The following is a 15,261-nucleotide window of genomic DNA, read 5'->3' on the forward strand; positions in this document are numbered from 1 at the left end:
CCATCTCCCACCAGTCGCCCGGAGACTCAAAGAGGAGTTTCACGGTTCTCCAACCGGCGTACTCCCTCTTAAGCTCCTCGACGTTCTCTGGAGTCAACAATGTCGTGTTGAGCTTCCACGTCCCCTTGCCGGCTGGCTGGTCGTCCTGTAAGTGACAGTCAGCCAGCAGGAGGCAGTGGTCAGAGAAGAACACTGGCTCGACGCCGGTGGACCTGACCGAGAATGCCCGTGACACAAACAGGAAGTCTATCCTTGAGCGGATAGACCCATCTGGCCGCGACCAGGTGTACCTCCGCTGTGCTCCGTCTGCAGGGGTGCTGAAGACGTTGAGCAGCTTGGCGTCCTTCACCGTGCCCATCAGGAATCTGGACGTGATGTCCAGTTGACTCCCCCCACCCACTGTCCCCACGCTGGATTTTCCATCTGCATCGATGATGCAGTTGAAGTCTCCGTCTAGGAAAACCGGCCTGGACGTAGCCAGCAGGGGTGGAAGCCGCTGCAGGACGGCCAACCGCTCACTCCGTACCGCTGGGGCGTACATGTTGATCAGCCTCAGGGGGGCGTTCCTGTAGGTGACGTCAGCCACTAGGAGGGGCCCCCCCCACCACCTCCTGAACTTGAGAGATGGTGAAGTTGCGCCCCCCGCAGCAGAATAGCCAGGCCCGAGGAGCGACAGTCATTACCCACCGACCAGATCGAAGGCCCACAGGTCCAGGTGCCCGACCATTTCCCGTACCTGCTGAGGTGCGGTATCCCGCACTCCTGCAGTAACAGGAGTGGTCAGGTAGGCCGACGTGGACACACATCTTGCAGTGGACTTGACGCTGCGCACATTAATGCTCGCAACTCATACCCCCATTGTGGGCAGTGACTGCAGTACCCTCCCCAAGTCCAAGGTCCAGCCCCTCCATCTGTCCCTTCATGTCCATTGCCCGGGCTAACTGCTGGACGCTCTCCGGGCTCAGGAAACTGTCCATGCTGCCTTCCGGGTGGCATCCCCCCGTCGGGGGTACGGAGGCTGGAGGGTCCGGCTCTGGGTCAGGCTGGGGACGCGCTTTTTCCTCCTTCGCGCCTGCAAGTTCCGGGGGGCCCTCCAAGGCCCCAGCGGCACGTGACTGGGTGTCGGAGGGAGCCTCAGGACGCCTCCCATCACCTGGAAGCGGGTTGCAGCTTTCCTTATCCCTTGAGATCTTTAGCTTCTGCTTTGGGCGGGCCCCCTCCGAATCTCCGTCGTCAGAAGAGCTATTATAGCCCCCCTGTAGCTGCCTCTTCCCGCCTGATGGTTGCGGTTCCTGGGCCTGCCGACGCGCCTTCCTTCTCGCTTTCTGGACCGTTGTCCACTCCCCTGGGTCGCCTGTCGTCGCCTCCATCGACTCCGGGTTGTCGGGGGGGGGAGAGGAGCCTGCAGGGGTGCTTTGCTGGCCTCGGGCCCATCCTGCGGGGCTGGGCTCTCCTGCACGACCTGGCCCTCCTGCACATTAGTGGGGTCCTTGCAGGGCCCTGGTGCCTTCCTCTCCTCCGGGGGGCTGGCCCTGCATTGCCCCTGCAGGCGACCTGGGCGTAGGTGGTCCCCTGCTGCGGGCATGCCCTATAGAGGTGGCCCGCTTCCCCGCAAAGGTTGCAGCTTTTTTCTTGTGGGCAATCCTTTGCAAGGTGTCCCTCCTCCCAGCAGTTCCTGCAGATGGCTTTGCTGTCGGCCGCCACGTGACCTGACCTACCACAGGCATCGCAGACTTTAGGTTGCCCTGCATAGGTCAGGTATCCCTTGTTCCCGCCGATCGCAAAGCTGGACAGTGGGTGTACAATGTTCCCATCCGCGCCCATCCTCAGCATCACCCTGACCTGCCTCTTACTGGTCCAGATCCTGAAGGGGTCCATGATGTCAGTTAGGTCCCCTTCCACCTTCACGTACCTTCCAAGGAAGGTCAGGACATCAACTGCTGGCACATGCGGGTTGTACATGTGTACAGTCACCATACGGCTCCTCTGTGCTGGCATCACAAACAGCGGGACAGCGGTCAATACAGAGAGGGGGCCCTCACCTCCTTTATCCTTGAAAACCTCCAGGAAGCGCTCGCAAAGCTTGGCACTCCTGAAGGTCACATCATAAAAACCTCCTCTGGGGAAATCCTGTAGGCAGTAAATGTCCGCAGCAGCGAACCACAACGGTCCAACAGGACCCTCTTCACGAAGAAGGTGCGGTCCACAGGTGCACCTTCATCCACCTTCTTCATGGAAATACGGATGGTGTTCCGGACCCCCTGACCTGGGGCACGAGCACTTACCGTAGCCGTCGTTGCAGGTTGGCTGCTCCCCTGAACCAGCATTAGGCCGATGCCAGCATTAAGATCCACCGGTTGCAAGGGTGCACAGCCAACCCGACGTCTTCCTTCCACCTCCAACACAGTCGCGCTCTCCTCCTATTGGTCCACAAAAGAGTGGGTCTTCATTTTGTTCCGGATGTAAGCTGGTTCACTGAGCTGGAAGGTTTGTTCCCAGACAATCAGTCACCATTCTAGGAAACATCATCAGTGAGCATCCGGTGAAGCGCTGGTGTTATGTCCCGCTTTCTATTTATCTGTTTAGGTTTCTTTGGGTTGGTGATGTCATTTCCTGCATTGGTGATGTCATTTCCTGTTCATCAACCTGGCCAAAGAAACTCTGACTACACTATTAGAAGAACCAAAGACACATACACCAGACACCACCAACCTCATCAGCAAGGACAACATCATCAAGCTAGTGGACCTATGCCTCACCACCCACTTCACTTTCAATAACAAAGCCTACAGACAAACCAACGGTACACCCATGGGATCTCCGATATCAGGGTTCTTAGCAGAGGCAGTAATGCAGAGACTCGAACAAACAGCTCTGCCAATCATCCAACCCAAACTTTGGGTCCGCTACGTGGATGACACCTTTGTCATCACGAAACAAAACAAATTAGAGGAAACCTTCAAGACCATCAATAATACCCTTACTGGCATAACATTCACAAAAGAGGAGGAAAACAACAGCAAACTGCCATTCCTAGATGTCACAGTAGAGCGAACAGTCAATGGGGAACTTCAAACCAGTGTCTACAGGAAAACAACACATACGGACCAAATACTGAACTACAGGAGCAACCATCCCAACACCCACAAACGAAGCTGCATTAGAACATTATTCCAACGAGCCACCACACACTGCAGCACAGAGGAACTACGCAGAGCAGAGGAAAATCACCTATACAGCGTATTCAAAAAGAATGGGTACCCTATGAACACAGTCCGACGATTCCTCAGCAACAAACCCAAAGAAACAGACAAAACGGGCTCAGAAACCATAAACACTCTCCCCTACATCAAAGACATTTCTGAAATGACTGCCAGACTACTCGGACCTCTTGGCATCAGGGTAGCCCGCAAACCCACCAACACACTAAAACAGCAGCTAATGAACTTAAAAGACCCTAAACAGACAACAAATAAAACGAACGTCATCTACAAAATACCTTGCAAGAACTGTGACAAACACTACATTGGACAAACTGGCAGAAAGCTAGCCACCAGGATACATGAACATCAACCAGCCACAAAACGACATGACCCACTATCACTCGTATCCTTACATACAGATGAGGAAGGACACCACTTTGATTGGGACAACACATCCATCCTAGGACAAGCCAAACAGAGACACGCACGAGAATTCCTAGAAGCATGGCATTCCAACCGGAACTCCATCAACAAGCACATTGATTTGGAGCCAATCTGCCATCCCCTGAGAAAAAGAACAGGAAATGGCATCACCAACGCAGGAAACGACATCACCAAACCAAGGAAACCTAAACAGATAAATAGAAAGCGGGACATAACACCAGCGCTTCGTCGGACGCTCACTGATGATGTTACCTAGAATGGTGACGAAACGTCTGAAAACTCTCCTTCCAGCTCAGCGAGCAATCTCACATCCAGAACCTCAAACTGAGCTACAAATCTTCTCAGAAGTAATTTCTCTTCATCTTTGTTTTAATATTAAGCCCCTCTCCTAGAACCTACCATCCATGTGTCGGGCTCCTTCAGATATCTGGGATATTCCCACTGCACTAAAAATAAGTCAGACATACAAGAAAACACTGTGCATTACCGCTTCCTCAGAGATGGTATCAGAGTCTGAGTTTGTCAGGATCTGAAATGTGAATGTTCGGTGTTATCAAGTGGTAGCAAACTGCCTGTCTCACAACCAACGAAAATTGTGACAATTTGCCATCTCTATTTGCTCATCTTTAGAAACAAATACTCTTCTATGACTCTGGCTTTGTTACTTGCAGTAAAAGATTACTTATGCAATAATTGAAAGAGGATAGATGGACAGAGAGCTTTATTTAAAATCATTCACAGGAAGTCAGCATCATTAGCCACATTTATTGCCCATCCCTAATGATCCAGAGGGTAGTTAAGAGTCAACCACATTGCAATGGGTCTGGAGTCACATGTAGGCCAGACCAGGAAAGGATGGCAGATTTCCTTCCTTAAAGGATATTATTGAACTCAATAGAGTTTTCCTTAACAACTAACAATGGGCATTTTGTTGGATTCAAATGCCACCATCTGCTATGGTGAGATTCAAAACTGAGTACCCAGTATATTACCTGGGTCTCCAGGTCGGAAGAGATGCTATTTCTAAATTCAAGAGGGAGCAGGATAGTTTGTGGCAAATTAAATGATTGAGATGTAAGAGATAGTGTGTAGCGCTTTTGGACTATTGAGATTGCAAATGTTACTTCAGGTTTACTGTGATAAAAGTACTTTATATTCCAAGCTGTTACCTCTGTGTTGAAAAGAACGATACAAGTTGTTTCCTCACATTAACTCTTTTTTTTACAAAGTATATATTTTTTGCTCCTCTCCTACTTTGTGCTCACTAAGATGAGTTGTGCATGGGGGGATAGAACAATTAGCATTTCAGGTATTTTGTATCAGCATCAAGGAGTCAGGAGTAATATTGTTAGATGTTGCAAAAAGCTCATTCCAATCTGGCCCATTAAAGTATGTCAAGTTCAATGAAAAAAAAGTGCATTAGTGCTTCAGCGCAGTATTTCTGTTCCATTGCTCACCACCATCCATTTACAAGCTTTTCTAAGTGACAAATTAGAGACAATTCAGTAGACTGTAGCCACCATGAACTAGATTTAGAACTCGTAATGGTCGCTGAACAGAACAACTTTTCATTCCAATAGCCAAGCTCGAATAAGAAAGCAAATCCCAAAGTGTAGAAAGTGACTTCCAGTTTCATTAATGGCACTTGTGTTAGTGTTCTTCCTCGAAAACTGTCTGCCTCACAGCACTATTATTAAAAATAGACATTTGAAAATATACTGGTAATGTTAAGGTGCAAGATTATAAATAGAAGTATCGAGGTCTCACGCATATTTTTGTCTGGGATTATGAAGGCATAAATGGCTTATTGATTCTGTATCCTGAATAATAAGAAACAGATAACATCGAAACTTTTGGGCAAACTTTCTAATTGGATTTGAAGAAGTATATTTCTGAATCATTTATCCCAGAATGTAAGAAAAAGTAATTTTTTTTCTAAGAAATGCACCTCTCAGCATTTCTTGCTGCTGAGCTCTATTGACATATTCAAACAAGTAAACAATAATTTTTGATGGTTTAGCACTTTAGACTGTGGATAAATGATCTGCATTTCTGGGAGCTCAAAATAGTGTTTGGCCTGTTTCGATTACCAGTATCAAAAATATTGATTAGTAACAAGAAACATCAGTAGCTACTTCTTAGACATCTGCCAGAGTTGCATTTGAAATAGTTAATTTCAAAGTCTCTCATTTGGATGCAGTAAATATTTTACTGGTGTTCTACCAACAAATCTTAGTAAAGCGCAAGAATCCTGACCACTTGACTTTTTATACCTCAATTGATTAAGTGACTTAGGAGTACGTTCTTAACCAAAGAACAAAAAGAATGCAAAATCTGCAACCACATGGGTTAGTTAAGGTGAATAGTTGAGTGAGCTTATTGGTTAGATATTACATGTGCATTACATGCATTGTTATGGGTGAGATCATTTAATTTAGTAAGATCCAACAAGATTCATACACAACAGAAAAACTCGAAACAGAAAATGTTCAGCAGGTCAGGCAGCATCTGTGCAGAGAGAAAGTTTTTTGCTTGATGGCTCTCCAACAGCACTGACTGGGTAAAGTTAGAAATCATAGAATTAAAGAACCCCAACAGTGTGGAAGCAAGCCTTTCGGCCCATCGACTCCACACCGATCCCCCCAACTAGGGAACAGTTTTAAATAGGTGAAGTGGGAGAAGACAGTGACTGGGCAGAAACTTGAAGAAATTAAATAACAACATTGTGCCAAAGTGGTGGTGATTGAACAAGAAAAAAACAGTGGCCAGAAGAGGTGCGAATGATTGAATAATAAACAGCTGCCAACCAAAACCAAAATATGAGAAACATGAAATTAAGACTGAAATATATAAAGAAATGGAACCACAATGGGGGCAGAGTTTACAGTCTCAAATTTTTAAATTTAGTGTTGAGTCAGAAGATTGAAAGTTCTAACCCAAAAGATGAGCTGCTGTTCCTTGTAGACTGAGAACAGAAAGGTCAGCATGAGACCAAGATGAAGAATTAAAATGGTAGGTTACTGGAAGGGCATGGAATTGTTTGAAGAATGAATGGAGGTGTTGTGCAAAATGACCACCTAACCTGGACTTGGCCTTGAGATGTAAAGCAGTGCACATTGTGAACAGTGAATTTATTTGCTGTTAACCATACTGTAAATGAAAAGCGAGTTTTAAATTAAAGTTTGCTTTACAGAATGAGATAGGCAACCAGAAGCCCTACCTTTCTCCATGGAAACAGTGAGGTTCTTCAAAGTTTCCCGCTGGTGGTCAAGCTCCAGTTTCTGATCTTCAGCCTGATGTAATCTCCGCTGCAACACCTCTCTCACCTTCGTCAACTTAACGACATCATGACGCAACTGACTCACATCTTCCTCTTTGGACTAGATCAAAAAACAGTGGTGCAATTATTTGAACAGGCAGCTTGCAAACAGGCAATATCGGAGTTTTACTCCATCCAGCTCAGTTTGTGTACCTCACTTTTTTCAATGATCATAACATGGTGGTGGGAAATAATTCAGTCAAAGCACTTGAAATGGCAAAGACATGGATGAGGGTTTCAGCAGTAGATGGACTACAACAAGGCTGAAGCAGCTGAGGCTATGGTAGTGACAGTGGGAGATTCTTGTTTTGGAGAGCATTTGGGGGTTGCGGGTTCAGCTCAGAATTGAATCAGATGCTGAAATTATGACAAGTCTAGCCCTTTCTGAGATAAGGAAAGATTTCTGAACATTTTCACAACTTCAGAGCATCCCAAAGTACTTTGCAGCCAATTAAGTTTTTTTTTGAAGTGTAGTCATTGGTGCTATGTAGGAAACAAAACTAATTGCCCACAGCAATGTGATAATGACCAGATAGCTTGTTTTACTGATGTTAGCTTAAAGGTAAGTATTTACCAAGAATCTGCTGAAAGAACTCTATTTGGTCTTTTTCAAAATAATGTTGCGCAATCTTTCACAAGGATTCAATTTGACACAGAGCAGCGCTCCCTCAAAAAGACACTGGAGCATCAGTTGTCACTGTGTGCTCACGTCCCTCGAATGGTTTGTGCTTCCACAAACTACTGACTTAGAGGCAGGACAGGTTAACCACTGAGCCAAAGCTGAAGACAGGTTGCTATAATGGTAAGGGATAGAAATAGAATTGATGGCAAGTCACTGGGTGTGTGACAAAGGTCAAAGATAATGGCCACACTTTTCTGAGATTTAAATTGAAGTATCTGGCATTTAACCACAGCCATTGTTCATTTGTTTCTTTTTCTTGTGAATTAATTCTTGGAACTGGCTGGTACTGGCCAGTCAGTCATAAATATCTATCACGAGAGCTACTGAGAGCATTAAAGAAGAGATACAATTAACATTTATAGGTAATATATTCCTTCCCTGAAGGGCACCAGGGACTCTGCTGAGATTTTACAAAAGGCCAATAGCTTTCATGGTCATTTTCATCTGGTAATAACTTACATTTATAAAATTAAACTCTATAATGTGCTGTGGCGAGAATAGGTTTACCTAGGAAATTTTCCACATTACAGGGTAGATGTCAGTTTTGAAAGTATATTGGAACAGTTTGGTTCAATGTACTGGTTCAAATTTCTGAAGAAGGGTCTCGACCCGAAACGCCAACTTTCCTGCTCCACTGATGCTGCTTGGCCTGCTGTGTTCATCCAGCTCTACACCTTGTTATCTTTGGTTCAATGTATGGCTACTTCTGGGGCACACGTTTGTAGTGGTACAGCTATGTTGTTGCCAGACTCAAAGCCTTAACTGCATGTATACAGTTACTTGTTTCTTAATACTACGTGAGTGAACCAAATTGGTTGAAAGCTGACAGCTCTGACAGTAGGAACTTCAGGATGAGTTATCCACTCAGCATTACTGACTGAAGATGTTATTAACACTTTTGCAGGTCGTGTGCTCTGCTGTCATTGAGGATAAGGATGCTCATGGGATCTCTCCTCCTGTTAACTGTTTATATCCACTGCCATCAACTCCTCAGGTACTGAAGCAGTCTATGTCCAAATGCAGTAGGACCTGGACAATACCCAGGCTTGGGCTGAAAGTTGGCAAGTAACATTCATCCCACACATACACCAGGCGATGATCATCTCCAACAAGGAAGTCTAACATTGTCCCTTCACATTTGGTGGTGTTACCACTACTGAAGCCCCACTGTCAAAACCATTGACCAGGATTTGAACTGGATTAGCATATAAATGCAATGGCTACAAAAGCAAGTCAAAGGCAGGAATCCTATAGTGAGTTACTCACCTCCTAACTCCCAATAACCTGTCTATTACCTAAAACGAACAAGTCAGGAATGTGATGGAATACTCCTCCCTTACCTGGATGAGCACAGCTCCAACAACACTCAAGAAGCTTAACACCATTCAGGTCAAAGTGCTCACTTGATTAGCACATATCCACAAACACTCCCACTCCCTCCCAACAGACTAGCAGCGGCAGTATATACTATCTACAAAGTTTAGAAAAATCCCTATAGTGTGGAAACAGGCAATTTGGCCCAACAAGTCCATACCAATTCTACGAAGAGCATTCCACCCAGACTCACATGTAGCCCTGCATTTTGCATACAAATCCCTGGGCACTATGGGCAATTTAGCATGACCAATCCACCTAACCTGCACACCTTTAGACTGTGGGAGGAAACTGGAGCACCCAGAGGAAACCCACACTGACACAGGGAGAAATTCATCGAGCTTCATAGACAGCACCTCCCATGACTACTACCATCTACAAGCTCAAGGGCAGCAGATACATGGGGAAAAGAACCATCTGTAGTTTCCCCTCCAAGCCACTCATAACCTGATTAATAAATATATCGCCATTCCTTCAATGTCGCTGAGTTAAAATCCTGCAAATTTCCTTTCTAATGGCATAACAGATCTACCAGCAAGACATGGGCTGCAGCAGTTCAAGAAGGCAGCTCATCACCATCTTCTCATGAGCCACTGGGGGGATGGGCAATAAATGCTGGCCCCCACAATATCCACATTCCATAAATTAATGGAGAAAAAAAAATCACAAGACTACCAGTGCTTTGATCCATTGGATGTCAGATTATTTACCCATGTCTTTAGTGTGCCCCATCCACTGTTTAACATTCATATAGGCCTTTATTAGTACTTCACACCTCATTTTCACTTACCTATCATGCACTCCTGACATACTCTTTTAAAATCCTTATTGAGCCAGGGTTTGTCGCTTCGCTTAATGACGATGGTAGACCAAGGTATATGCCAGACCATTATATTACAGATTTGTATTTATAGCTTCAGAAATGCAGTGTGTGTTCTTTAGATTACCAATACAGACATGATAAAGCAACACATGTTATATGATTCTAATTAATAAAATGGAAGTAAATCACACATACTTTAAGATCTATCATTTTCTGTTGGTTTTCATGGGTCAGTTGGTCAGTAATTATAGCTTGTTGCTCATTCTCCTGCTGCAGCTTGATGACCTTGTGGTGAAGTAGTTCCAAATCCTTTGAAGCCCTTTCATTCAAAATCTATTCATGGAAAAAGAATGTCAAACAATTGAAATGAAAAATAAATCATTTTGTTCATTCTGCATGTGAGATTTTAACTCAAGTTTGTTGTATTCCAAGACAAGTGGCAACATTTCCTCCTTAGTTGTCAAGTCCTTTGGAACATCTGGGGGTTCTAAAAAGCTTGCTATAAATGAAAGTCTTTCTTTTCCTAAAAATCAATTCCAAACATGTCTAGGCGATGAAGAGGGTTCAGTGCTGGCTTTCTGTTGTTCGGACCTAGGTTTCAACCCAGCCAAGACCATTGGGATAAAAGTCTTTTCTTGGGAAGGTCCTATGTAAAACGGGTCTGAATTTGTCCTCCAACTTCTGAGGTTCATGGGACACAATTTCAATAATTTGCAATTCCATTTCAATTAATGAACAGATATGATAGTAGAATTATCTTTTTTTCCGAAAATCTGTGCTCTAACACTGAAAATACGCTCCTACATGTGTTACAGTAGAAGATATAATTCAGTGGAAAATACCTTTCTATAATATTAAGTGGAGGCATAGTGTCAGAGTAGAGCAAAATATGTTGTACTCTGAAATTCCCAATCCTGCATCTAACCTGGGAATGCTCAATGCTGATTCTTGAAATCCAAAATGGACACTAAATCCTCTCGCCATGTAGAGATCAGCACTCACACAATAAGATCTGAAATGAATTGACCTTCTAACATCTTTTGGTATCGCTCATAGTCCACTGACGGTGGAAGGCCCTTTATAAAAAAAATCAAATTGAAACTTGACTCATGAGTCTTGATTCAACAATTTGGCCACTGATGTGGGGGCAAATTTGTCCCCATTAGTTTTAATTTAAAACCGAAGGAAAGAGGAGAAAAAGAACTGAAAATTGCCAAATATCACAACTACAAAGGCTGCAAAGAAATTAAAAGTGAACACAAGAAGGAAAAGACAGGAAAAGCATAAGGGGCAGAAGGGAAAAAAGATGGGTTAGGAGGGCAAATGCGAGGTGGTGCATTTTGGAAGATCAAATTCAAGGGCGAACTATACAGTAAATGGAAAAGTCCGAGGGAAAATTGATGAACAGAGAGATCTGGGTGTTCAGGTCCATTTTTCCCTGAAGGTGACAACACAGGTCAATAGGGTGGTCGAGAAGGCATATGGCATGCTTTCCTTCACTGGGCGGGGTATTGAGTACAAGAGTTGGCAGGTCATGTTGCAGTTGTATAGGATTTTGGTTCGGCCACATTTGGAGTACTGTGTACAGTTCTGGTTGCCACATTACCTAAAGGATGTGGATGCTTTGGAGAGGGTGCAGAGGAGGTTCACCAGGATGTTGTCTGGCATGGAGGGTGCTAGCTATGAAGGGAGGATGAATAGACTAGGATTATTTTCATTAGAAAGACGGAGATTGAGGGGGGACCTGATTGAGGTCTACAAAATCATGAGAGTTATGGACAGGGTGGATAGCAAAAAGCTTTTTCCCAGAGTGGGGGACTCAGTTACTAGGGGTCTTGAGTTCAAAGTGAGAGGAGGAAAGTTTAAGGGAGATATGCGTGGAAAGTTCTTTACACAGAGGGTGGTGGGTGCCTGGAACGCGTTGCCAGCGGAGGTGGTGGACACAGACACATTAGCGTCTTTTAAGATATATTTGGACAGGTACATGGATGGGCAACGAGGAAATGGACACAGACCGTTAGAAAATAGATGACAGTTAGACAGAGGATCTTGATCGGCGCAGGCTTGGAGGGCTGAAGGGCCTGTTCCTGTGCTGTAGGTTTCTTTGTTTCTTTGATGGCATGACTGAGAGAGATAAGACAAGAGAACAGAAGAGAGAAGTGAAAATAACGAAAAGCATTGAAGAATAGTCAGAATAAAGGAGAGGGAAAGGAAAAGAAAAAAAAGCTGTATCATGATATAATCAAAGAGCGATGCATTTGTTGCCTATTGCAAAGTTGGGGTAGGTACATTTCTATTTGCATGTCAGCTAAGAAATACATGAATTATTGGGGTCCCTTGAGAGTGCAGATTTTAATCACTGAAAATGCAGCTCTTCTCAATCACTGTTTTGTAAATACTACCTCAAAAGGCCACATGGATTATATTTTGAATTTCAAAAGTTCATCTATTGGAATTTTGTTCGCACCAGCTAAGTTTAGAATAATCCAATGTCCAGAATTACTGATGAGAGACAATCCTTTACAGATGGTCTCACTAACAAGGCATTTCCTAATGTACTGCATTACTAGTGTTGAATCTCTGAAGACACTCTGCCTGTCTCAAAAGCACAACCTAAATGAATATATTCGATTCATATCCTCTGCATTTCTGATTAGTTAATTTGAAGCTACTACTGGGCACTGTGTTCTGGTTACCTTTTGTTCCTTGAGCTGCAGATCTAATTTCTGATAGTCATCTTTGGCCTTTTGTTGTTGAGCCATCAGTGATTTGATCTCCGACTGATTATCTTCCAGCTCTCCCTTCAAGCGGGTGAGTTCCTTCTGCAACTTCTCCTTCCGCCGCATCTCACGGGCAATTTCATTCTCTCGCATCTGTATGTCATGTTCAAGCTGCATTCAGAAAATTGATGTAGGGTAATGGGAATCAAACAAAACATGTGTTAGAGCTCTGTCGAAAACAATCCTTTTTATTCACTTGCTCAACATAGGCTAAAAGATTGTAGTATTTCATATATATACTGATAATTGTTAATACCACAATTAAAGACAATCTATTAAACAATAATATAGTCTCTTTGTCAAAGCTGTAGATTTTTTGTTACTTTTCTATTAATAGAAGATTTCAGAATCTACAATTACTTATGTTTGGTGAAATCACTCAACATCAGCAATTTTGTTTACCTTTATTCATTCACGGGATGAGGACGTTGCTGGCTAGACAGCATTTATTGCCCATCCCTAATTGCCCAGAGGTCATTTAAGAGTCCACCACATTGCTGTGGATCTGTAGTCAGATGTAGGCCAGACCAGGTAAGGATGGCAGTTTCCTTCCCTAAAGGACATTAGTGAACCTGATGGGTTTTTCCAACAATCAGCAATGGATTCACAGTCATCATTAGATTGTTAATTCCAGATATTTATTCAATTCAAATTCCAACATCTGCCATAGTAGGATTAGAACCCTGGTCCCCAGAACATTTTCTGGGTCTCTGGATTTACAGTCCATACCACAAGGCCATTGCCTCCCAACCAGCTAGTGAGCAAACTACAACTGACTTAGTGCTTAGAAACTTAAGAACATTTCATTTTATAATTGCAGCCAACGTGCTCTAAAATTCTTTCAATTTCAACTTTACACAATCATTAGAAAGAAGTCATTTAGCCCACCATGCCAACACTGGGTCTTGATACAAAATCATTACTCAGTGCCGACCTGCTGCTTTCTCCCCACGCCCTTGCACACTAATTTTATCCAACAGTGCACTGTCATGAAGGGAAAAATACATTAAAACAAGGCTTGTCCTATCCTTAATGTTTTAAACTCAAGGCCAAATGTGACCAATCCATTCATTTTCATCGTTGCCATTTAGTTTTTGGTCATTTTTCCCTTTAGGGTAGTGTCTGAAAATGGAATAATCTCCAACTGGAGATGTTTATTAAAGTGCAAATTGACTTCAGGTCCAGATCCAGCTGAAATTGGAGACTGCAGCCCCAATAACAATGATGCATGTAAATATTTTAGGGCAAAATCTTCCCTTTTCCAGACTAAGTCTAACAGAGTGACAGATCAGCAGGAGCAACCCACGCACCACTCAGCTCGGAAATCCCACTGGAACTTCCAGCATTTAGGTAGCTAATTATTCACCTGCGGTCTGTCGAATGGGATTAGGACCACCAACTGAGGAAAATCCTGCTTGCGAAGAGCTTTCAGCCAATCAGTCACAGAGCCAGCATAACAACCCCCACCCCCACCCCCGAGCCAGACTCTCAGGAGAGCAGCATAACCCAAAAAACAAGTGTGTTCCTCCAAACATCTGACAAACGGAGGAGTTCACTAGTATACTGTTAAGACTGTTAAGCAAAATTCTGTTCTATTACATGGAAAATCAAAGGATTAAGTTGAAGGCATTTCTAAAAGCTCTCTGGTGACAGGTGAAACACTATCATTTAATAACAGAGATAAAAAAATGTGAGGCTGGATGAACACAGCAGGCCCAGCAGCATCTCAGGAGCACAAAAGCTGACGTTTTGGGCCTGGACCCTTCATCAGAGAGGGGGATGGGGTAAGGGTTCTGGAATAAATAGGGAGAGAGGGGGAGGCGGACCAAAGATGGAGAGGAAAGAAGATAGGTGGAGAGGAGAGTATAGATGGGGAGGTAGGGAGGGGATAGGTCAGTCCAGGGAAGACGGACAGGTCAAGGAGGTGGGATGAGGTTGGTAGGTAGGAGATGGAGGTGCGGCTTGGGGTGGGAGGAAGGGATGGGTGATGCCACCCGAAGGTTGCAGGAACAGCAACTCATATTCCACTTGGGAACCCTGCAGCCCAATGGTATCAATGTGGACTTCACCAGCTTCAAAATCTCCCCTTCCCCCACCACATCCCAAAACCAGCCCAGTTCGTCCCCTCTCCCCACTGCACCACACAACCAGCCCAGCTCTTCCCCTCCACCCACTGCGTCCCAAAACCGTCCAAACTGTCTCTGCCTCCCTAACCTGTTTTTCCTCTCACCCATCCCTTCCTCCCACCCCAAGCCGCACCTCCATCTCCTACCTACCAACCTCATCCCACCTCCTTGACCTGTCTGTCTTCCCTGGACTGACCTATCCCCTCCCTACCTCCCCACCTATACTCTCCGCTCCACCTATCTTCTTTCCTCTCCATCTTCGGTCCACCTCCCCCTCTCTCCCTATTTATTCCAGAACCCTCACCCCATCCCCCTCTCTGATGAAGGGTCCAGGCCCGAAACGTCAGCTTTTGTGCTCCTGAGATGCTGCTGGGCCTGCTGTGTTCATCCAGCCTCACATTTTATTATCTTGGATTCTCCAGCATCTGCAGTTCCCATTATCACATTTAACAACAGACCTGTGTTTTCTCTCAAAAATTAAACAAAGAACTCCGGATTCTATAAATCTGA

General features: G+C 44.5%; 1 protein-coding gene across 1 annotated transcript in view; it reads right to left on the bottom strand.

The window, feature by feature from the left end:
* cfap58 (cilia and flagella associated protein 58) overlaps positions 1 to 15,261 on the bottom strand; it is a 219,804-nt gene that overhangs the window by 165,213 nt on the left and 39,330 nt on the right. Inside the window, exons 5-7 of the mRNA XM_048551167.2 lie at positions 12,542 to 12,736; positions 10,041 to 10,178; positions 6,868 to 7,027 (exon numbers count right to left, since the gene is read on the bottom strand). Coding sequence (XP_048407124.1) covers positions 6,868 to 7,027; positions 10,041 to 10,178; positions 12,542 to 12,736 — 493 coding nt within the window. The remainder of the gene's footprint in view (positions 1 to 6,867; positions 7,028 to 10,040; positions 10,179 to 12,541; positions 12,737 to 15,261) is intronic.

This window comes from Stegostoma tigrinum, chromosome 20, assembly GCF_030684315.1.
Source record: "Stegostoma tigrinum isolate sSteTig4 chromosome 20, sSteTig4.hap1, whole genome shotgun sequence".
Classification (NCBI taxonomy): domain Eukaryota; kingdom Metazoa; phylum Chordata; class Chondrichthyes; order Orectolobiformes; family Stegostomatidae; genus Stegostoma; species Stegostoma tigrinum.